This window comes from Poecilia mexicana, unplaced genomic scaffold (assembly GCF_051168715.1).
Source record: "Poecilia mexicana isolate PSO_F unplaced genomic scaffold, ASM5116871v1 scaffold_3, whole genome shotgun sequence".
In the NCBI taxonomy this organism is placed as follows: domain Eukaryota; kingdom Metazoa; phylum Chordata; class Actinopteri; order Cyprinodontiformes; family Poeciliidae; genus Poecilia; species Poecilia mexicana.
Window position 1 is genome coordinate 272422 of NW_028263372.1, and position 9465 is coordinate 281886.

The 9465-nt window shown below is 40.1% G+C and overlaps 1 protein-coding gene across 1 annotated transcript; it reads right to left on the reverse strand.

Moving 5' to 3' along the window:
- Positions 1–6048: 6048 nt before the first annotated feature.
- Positions 6049–9263, reverse strand: fgf3 (fibroblast growth factor 3). Its single transcript, XM_088004006.1, has 3 exons — positions 8574–9263; positions 7774–7877; positions 6049–7305 (listed from the first exon to the last, which is right to left on the reverse strand). The coding sequence occupies exons 1-3, from the start codon at positions 8815–8817 to the stop codon at positions 6901–6903; spliced, it is 753 nt and encodes a 250-aa protein (XP_087860132.1). The 5' UTR covers positions 8818–9263; the 3' UTR covers positions 6049–6900.
- Positions 9264–9465: the final 202 nt, after the last annotated feature.

Consider the following 9465-nt stretch of genomic DNA (forward strand, 5'->3'; position numbering starts at 1 on the left):
TATTATTTTAAAATTAATTTTGGTAATACAAGTAAATGAATCTCAGTCCAAGAGACTCTTTTGTTCTACAGATTCTACTCTACATCTGTGTGTGTGTGTGTGAGTGTGTGCGTGTGTGTATGTGTGTGTTTCTTTTTCCTATTTTTGTGGTGATTCATAATGCAAGTCAGTTTTTTCTATTAATTTATGATTTTCTACAACTCAGACAAAACAATTTCAGGCCCCCCTAAGCTTACTCCACCTCACACACACACACACACACACACACACACACACACACACACACACACACGCGCGCACACACATACACACACACACACACACACGTTTGTTTTGCTATATTTGTGGGGACTTTCCATTGACTTCCATTCATTTCTACAGCCTAAACCTGACCTTTACCCTTTTCCTAACCCTAACCATCACATACCTAACCCTATCCAACCAAAACTCAATTCATACCTTAGCCCTAAATCTGACCCCTGACCCAAAAACAGGGTTTCCCCTCGTGGGGACCAGGCTCCGGTCCCCACGAGGAGCAATTGGTCCCCACAACGTAGTATATGTCAGGAAAACCGTCCCCACAAGGTATTACAAACAAACGCACACACACACACACACACACACACACACACACACACACACACACACACACACACACACACACACACACACACACACACACACACACACACACACATCCAAACAACTGAATATTGATCATCCCCAGTTCTGGGACTAATTATATTACAGCATTGACCTTAATATTTCATCTTCAAAAGTCTTTCTTATGAAATTTGTGTGTTGCTGTCTCTTTTTCACTTATTTTACAGTCTGATTTAAGCCAGTAGAGCCACCAGCTCTATAAATATATAAATTAAAATATTATTGACAGGTTAATTGTAATTTGATTCACCTCAGAGACACGTAAAAAAAAAAAAAAGAAGTCAGCCTTCTAAGGAACATTTTTAGGATTAGAGAACTAATGTCCCAACAAGATGTAGAGAAACTCATCGTTTATCTTTGGTTGCATTGATTACTGCAGCAGCGTCTGCTAACGAATCAGACAGGTGCAACTGATCCAGAACGCTGCTGATTTCAGCCATGACATCTGAGAGCTTGTATGTTTGTTGCTTGCTTGTTGTTTTCATCATGTAAAGCAAGTAGATCTGCCTTGTTCTGAGGATACCATACAAACAACCTTACCTTGCCTAAAGTGAAACACATTAGAAGAATTCCCCACAGATGGATTGTTTCGAGTCTTAATTTATGGTAATTATTAAGATTTTTTTTGCTTACATATTGCTAAAACATGACATTTAACATTGAAAAGTTATGCGAGACCAACATTCTTTTTTTTACATGTGGGCTTATGAAAATATGCTTAATATCTGCTTAAAAATCTTTATTTTCAAAAGGTTCTTTTATTCTTATAAACAGGCCTAATCAGAATACATATTCTATTTTACTGACTATGACTGAGGAGTGGGTACGCTGGATTTTCTGAATCTCTGATCTTTGCTCAGGCTCTGTCTTTCTCCTCAGTGACTATGCATGAACTGTTTTCTCTTATTCACATTTGACTGCTCTGAAAGGTATGACTGCATTGCTTCTTTGCAGGCTTCAAAACTGCATGAACACAAATGTTTGAGGTTGTCATGAGGTGCCTCAGCATGGGTTATGTTGACCTAGAAATACCAGTAAACCAACCAGGAAGCCAGTGCAGAGGACCAAAAGAAAACAGGCTAAAGCGAGGCCCAGTTTTTCAGGGCCTGAAGAGCCGGAACCAGGTAAAGGGGTGTAAAGTGATGAGGATTCTAGGGGCCCTGACCAGCAGGGGGCCCTCCACAATTTAATTATTTAGATTTTGTTCATAGACAAAAAATAAAAAAAATCTGGGTCCTGTCAAATACAAAATTAATCATATTGTATTTTCAAAGATTGTTTTTAGCAATAAAAGTTTAATGTTACCCCTCCCTGACCAAAAAACACACATCCATATTTGCCTTGAACCCCCTGCCCCACCTCTATCTACATGAAATGGTTTGTTCCTGCTTGGAGCGCTTAACAGTGACGCATACAGTCAGTAGAAGCTGCAGCTGAATACAGCGGCGACTGTGGCAGTTACTATGCTGCTAAGAAAAGTTATAAAATCAGGTTTTCAAAAACAAAATAGAGAGAGGGAGAGAGACAAAAAGGCAAGAGTGCTAATTTATAACTCAGTTTTTCTCCAAGAGAGGTGGGTAGACTGTGTGAGATTATCAACCATTTAACATAATTAGCTTAGCTACAGCCTACTGTTTGCCTCCATTTCTGCTGCATGTCCATTAGCACTTAATGAATTAAAGAAAAAAATTACCAACATATTCATATTATTTAACTTTTTCCCTGTGCCTTTTACCACTTAACAACAGATGAGTGAGTGAGCAGAAGCTCTAAAACACGTCCCTCCTGACCTGTCCTCTCCTGAGTGAAATTAAAGCTGCAGTATGTCAGTTTTATATAAATATTTTTTTTCACATATTTTTTAAAACTGTCTTTATGTTGTGACAGCATAGTATGAGAGGTAATCTGTGAAAAATCTATTTCCTCTCCTTTCTCCCAGTGCTAGAAACAACCAGTCAGTGGCAGGAGAATTTTAGTGCTGTCAGTCACAATCTCATGTGGTGCTGCTCATCCTTCCTCCTCCTCGATTTGTGCCGTGCTGCAGCTACCATAGCACAGAGCTGTGCAGATTCAAACTGTGAATGCTCAGTTTAGTTCGCATAGCTTCCAATGATGGCAGATAAACAGTTTCTTGTAATGATAAGTTATTTCTCCACCGTTAGCACATTAGCAGTAAGTGAATGAGGCTAATTGACAGTGCTAAGAGCATCCTACTAGTTCTTATTGGTTGATTTGGTCAGAACGTTGCATTACTTTAACCAATAATAGTAATTCAGGAAAGAGATGGAGGAGATTGATTGTTTTCACAGATTATCTGTCTCATAACAAACTGCTACGACATCGTGACAACTTTAACAAATATGGAGAAAACATATTTTTTATTAAAGTTATGTACTGCAGCTTGAATAAAATGCAACTACATAGCATTTTTAGAAGTCTGGATTGCTTTATGTGCAGTTGCACGTTGCTTTTCACTGTTGCTCATGGGGAGAGACATTTCAGTAATCTAAAACTAATAGAAAAATTTTAAGCAACCTACGTGCATACTGGATGTGGACTGTTGGATGTAAAATTCATGAGCAGTAAATATTGTGCTAATTGTCAGTATTGAACCAAAGAAAGGAAGGCAGATGCAAGCCTTTAAAATTATGACACTTGTTATGGGTCAAATAGACTCAAACAATTGTAACAACAGCTGCACGGGGGGCCCAATAAAATTTTTTGTCAGGGGGACCAAGATTTCTGGCAGCACCCCTGGCTGGAACCATTCACATTCCACAACATGGAGCACTGATGCAGTGTTAATCCTCAAGAACAAGCATTTGGCCAAACCTCTGAGCTTAGCTGATGGGTTGCTTGACTGCTGCATGTTCAGAATGCAGGTCGCTGGACAATAGAGCACTGGAATAGCTGCTACTGGACTTTGTCATGTCAAGGAAAGGGGATGGCATGCCATAAAACTCTCTGGAGAAGTTTGGATCCTTTGTTTGCTGTAACACCTGGCTGAAAATTCATCAGTTCTCTAAGGGGTTATATCAGATATGCAGTCAGTCGCAGATACCTCCTTGGTAAATGATGGAGCCCCAGAGTAATGTGGCTCGTTCCATTTCCAGGACTTTCACGACATTTTTGAGCAGCATAGACAGGCAGGGCCGTCGCTGTCCATGGTTCTGTAAACTCTTTTATTCACAATGAAATAAAGTGGGTTAAGATGTTCACCATTCAGCCAAGCAAAAATTTATAAATTATGTCCAGCTTTATTTTCTGTTTATGTTGCACTAACGTCATTGTGGTTTCAGGTGGCAGGTACGCAATGAATTACGCCAAGGGTTAGGGGTTTTGGATTTCACAGGGTGGCAGCTGCAATTTGGAGCTTAAAATGTCTCAGCATTCAGTGCATGCATTCATTCACTCTCTTGTTTGTTCATCACAAAAAAGGAAGCCTATACAAGGCAGAATTAAGACAACTGGCTTTGGAATTTATGTTTGTTCAAATGTTAATATTTCAGAACAACTGCTGAGTCACAATAAAGATTGAAATGTATTATTTTCCAAAGCTGGATTTGAATGAATTTAATATGTTGATATTGAAAGAAAAAAAAATTCCATAGTGCATTACTGTTGCATTTATGTTGAAATTCTGGCCATGGTATTTTTATTTACAGATTACATCTTCATTTATAAAAGACAAGAGTTGTGTGTCTTGTAAACATTCCAGTTTTTAGTAAATGTTGACCAAATTCAATGTAAATTGAGCTCTTATTTAGTTACTCTATGCTAAGTTGAAAACCAATTTAAAACAGAAAAGTTAAAAAATAAGTTAATAAACTAAGAAAAATGTAAAATCACCGAATGAAATGAAAGACGAGATGGTTTCCACCTGTAGAGGTCACTGTTTCCAAATCAATGGTTCCATTCTCATTTACTGCTCAGCATTTCAGGTTCAGGATGAGGTTCTGTGTTTACAGAACCTCATCCTGATTTCTGATAAAAAATGTGGGTCATTATTTGAAAGCAAAACAATTGTTATAGATATAAAATAATGATCATGATGAGAATAGTTGTTAGTCAAGTTGACTGGAAACAAGAAAACTATTTTAATCAGTGATCTCTTTTTCACATTGACATTTCAATAGAATAAAAAACAAATTTAAGGAATGACTGGTTGGTTTAATGTTGCTCATCTGGTAAAACTAAGAAATTTGCTGAAGCTCCCAAAAAGCGACTAACTTTCTGCTTAGAGAGCCTGTCCATTCACGTTATGCCATTTGATTTCTCTTTGAGATCTTTCAGCTCAGAATTAGCTAACTAGTTATTAGTCATTATAAATCTAATAAATCTTACTCTGAAGGATTTACTCTGCTAATATGATGAAAGAAGACGTCATGTAGGAAGAGATTCAGAAGATAAATGCCAGTGAAACAGACGGCTTTCGGACACAGGCCACAAAAGGCCCTAACCTCTCTCAAGTGCTGCATTCCTGCAGAGTAATACTAGAGTGTGGCATTCATAACGAGGTGCAGCAAGGTGTAACACTTTGTATGATACCGTTTCTGCTTTCAGGAGGGCCAGCCTTGTTTATCGACTGCAGCTTTTGGTCGGCTTTTCAAAAAACTGCCTTAAAGTCTCAGGCGGCATCGCTTCCCAGGCCCCCCCTGGGAGGAACTTTTGTTCTGGCCAGGAAGCCTCCCCTGCCTGCAGGTATAGGATGACAAGGTTTTATATGCCGCTGCCTATAGATGGGAAAGAGGCAGGGCAAAACCTGAACTTCAAATGAGTCGTGCTGCTGCTTGTGGTGAATTTAACACTGATGACTGCAGGTTGTACTCAGCATCTTACGGTAACAGAGCGGCTGCAGGAGGAGGCGGATATTAGCAGGAAAGATGGATTTCCTCCTCATTTGGCCATAAGACAGCAGCAGACTTCTCCATTAGACTAAATTGACAATTTAACCACAGGTATTAGTTTGTCTTCATTTTCAGTTTCAAATATATAAACATTGTAATGATGATTCCTGTAATTTAATGAACTTTTGCTTTTTGAATACCTCAACATTTTGCCAACAATCACTACAATCCGGTAGCCAGCTGTCGTCAATGTGTGAATGTCCTCTATGAGATGGCAATGGGATTTATTGACCATTACAAATAAAATCAGTAATAATAATAATAATAAAATAATAATAATAATAATAATAATAATAATAATAATAATAATAATAAATTTTATTATTATTATTATTATTATTATTGTTGTTGTTGTTGTTGTTATTACTAATTTTAATATTATAACTTTAAAGCTTATGGTAGAAAAGTAGCATTTTCACCAGAAACACAATAACCATTAATGACTTCTAATTTTAACAGGGGAAGAATATCAGAATCAGTGCTTACAACCCACATGTTTACTAGAGGAAGACTACACACACACTCACACACAGTTGGTTTTTTTTCTTCTTTGGGTCAGTACCATTATGTTTTTTTTATGTTGGAACCAGGCAGCAAGTGAGAACTGAAACAACATCCATATTGGTAAAATGCAGAAATAGTCTTATCAATAACTTACAACTCAGACAGCAAATAAATATTCATATCATTTGTGAAATATACAAAGTACTTCTTTCAGTTTACACACAGTAGACTATCACATTGTAAGAACATTGCAGATGCTCGTGCCTCAAGCTGATTTCCTTATTCTTCTTAATGTGAATCTGACAAAAAGTGCTTCTCCATGTACAGTCCCCTCTTCAGCTTCCATAATGATTAATAGCACTTAACAATCGGGAAATAGTACTTGGATTCTGACAAACATAAAGCTTATATGCTGCTGTACAGGCCAGCTGAACATATGCTCTGAGGGTAGTTGATGGATGAGGCTTGTACATACAAAATAGGATGGATATTACAACAATCTTATAACATTTGTCTACATGATAGTTGCATTTGTAAGAAATTGGACATCAGTTATCAGAGGATTATACAGCAGTGGAGTTGTAGGCCAGAGTCTCCAGAGAGCGGCAGGTTTTAGAAAGGTGTAAAAACTAGAAACACTTTGGTGGCCTTCCTTATTGATTGTACCCTTTATCTCTGTACACCAACAATAACTTCCATCAATCCAGGATTTGGGATCCAAGACATTTTCTCATATCCTTCCTTGCAATCAAGCTGCAGTATGTGCAGAGATCAAGGATCCGTGTAGATGAGTTGTAGCAGAGGGAGATGAAATCCAACCTAACCTCTAAAAGTCTGCTGACTCATCAGGCTGTCGACCTCGACCTTTCCTATCACGATGCCGGCGTCTCCGGCGTTCACCACGCCGACCCTGCTGATGATGCGTGTGATGGGCACCTTGAATGTCCCTCAGCTTTCTAACCATCTCATGGTCCTTGTTGCCCAGCACCCGAGGCAAGAAGAGCGAGGCTTTATCAGTGCTCCGAGTTTTAAAGCCTCGCCGCGGCCGCCCTTTCCCGTTGATGGAGATGTACCATTGCCTCCTGACAGTGGCCCGACGCTTGCTGCTGCTGCTGCTGCTGCCTGTTCCGGGTGGCACGGGCTGCTCTGTGAAGTGTTGTCGCGATGCATAAGTGTTGTACCCCAACTCATGGATCCGTTCCACAAATTCACACTCCTTGTTGAAAACCTCCTGGGGAAAGGAAGAGGGGAAAAGGAGTGACCAAGACTTTTGGAGGATTAACAGTGTTTTGTCTTCCTCCTTTAAGGTTTCTTATAAAATAAAAAGTTGACTGCAAATAAAACAAACTCACTCAGTTTTAACTTCATTTAATACTAAATGTTTTGACTTGTGTGAAAACATTTTTGAACTGTTGTCCTAAATGTGTTACAGTGAAGCTGAGGAGTACACAGTGATTGGAGTGACAGAAAGCTGAATAGTGTGAATATCTATTTGTCTTAACTAATAAAATGGGGAATTAGAGTCATTTTCATTTTTAAGTATTTTTTTGTTCATATCTGTATGTTACAATCATTTGTGTTTCTCAGAACTGGTAGAGCGGAAATAAATTAGCCACCTACATTTGGTGTAAAACAAATTTGTGGTTCATGATCTCTGAGACATAAACAGTAGAAAGACAGGCTGTAATTGTGTACTGACCGAGGCGTACAGCCTTCCTTTATCGTTCATGGCTAGATATTTGCCTGAGAAAAGCCCTTTTATGGCCACGACACCCACATCCACTGCTGTGATCTCCATGATGCCTGCAGAAAAACAGAAATATTAAAGGTAAACTTGAAGTCATATTTTTCATACCTAGAAGTGCAGCTCTACCGTTTACATCAAACATAAATAAGCAACGAACTATTTTTTTCCTGTGCTGTTAAAATTGATTTCTTGCGGAAGCCTCATCATGGGGGTCCGTTCCGTTTATTGACGCATTGAGCGCCGCAGAGAGGTTTCAATAGGCTCTCATTAGATAAATACATCCGCTTTATGCTAATGCTGCTTCCCGGTACCCGGAGATCAACCTGCATGTCGGCAAATTTCAGCCTGAGCGAGGAGCTCCAAGTGGCCCCGAACACACTCCATATATCACTTAGATGGATCACTAAATCACACGAATTATTTCTGTGACTAATGCAGAAATAATTCTGCATTATTTCTGCATTAGTCACATGACTAATTCGTGCATTAGTCACGAATTATTTCTGTGACTAATGCAGATTCAAGCCTAAAATACATAATGAAAGCAAGAAAAGAATAGAAAGTAAGTAAATAAGAAAGAGATGAAGAAAGAGGGCGTTTAAATTTAGCCCGACAAAAAAATTTCCTTTTAATTTCCTCCAAATCTTGAAGTTCTTCCCACACGTGCACCCAGGTCTCCTCGGGTTTGTAATGATCCACTTAACTTCTAAAAGTTATGTCTTGTTTGTAAAAACAGAAAAAAAGCTACTCACTGAACGGATTATTTTCCTCCAGTGATCCATCAATCCTCCCGTTAGGATGGATCTGTAGATGATATTTGGTAGCGCAGTAAAGTTTCCTGCGCCTCGGCGCTCCTCCGAGGTGCTCATACACTCCTCCGCGGCCCCCGGCGTCTCTCCGCTGCCGGGGGTCACAACCCTGGCTAGGCGAGCAACGGGCCCGGGGCCAAACGGGATCCAGCAGGCTCGCCAACACCAGCAGAGGAATCATCAGCATTGTGGCATGGTCGGCGGAGAACGACTGTTGCAAAAATTCGGATAACACCCGGTCAGCCCTCCGGTTCCCATGAACGTGTCGGGCCCCTAAAGCTGGAGAACTCCAGCCCCGGTGTACATCCAAGCCCCAAGGGCAGCTCTGACAGCACAGCCGGCCCCCGGGTTGGGATCCTCCTTGCCTCTCCTGCAGGAAAGCCCTCGTGTGAAGCTGACTGAGAGCCTCGCCTCAGACTGAGCGCAGATATAAAAGAAGCTTGTGGCGACAATAGGCTGAACTTCGACCAATTGATACAAAGGAGAGGGGAGGCAAAAGGTATTAGCCCTGTGTGAAGTGAGAGACAGCGGCATGGATAAAATTACATAGTGGCAAAGTGCGAAACAGCTCTCCTCTCTGAACTCCTCTTCTGAAATATCCTAAAAGAGCAAATTAGACGTCCCAAATTATACAGGCGGTCTGAGCCTGCGCCAGCCACCGCAGCAGGTGAGGAAGAACTCAAGTGCTGGAACCTTCTTTCATCTCAAAACTCAGCAAAATGAAAAGTGAACCTTTGTGTCTCTTGGGTCATTTCAAAGTCACCTATCCTCAGCTTTTCTCTGTAGAGCTTAGAATGTTGAACCTGATGCACTTGTTCATCCTAAGCAGTGAAGG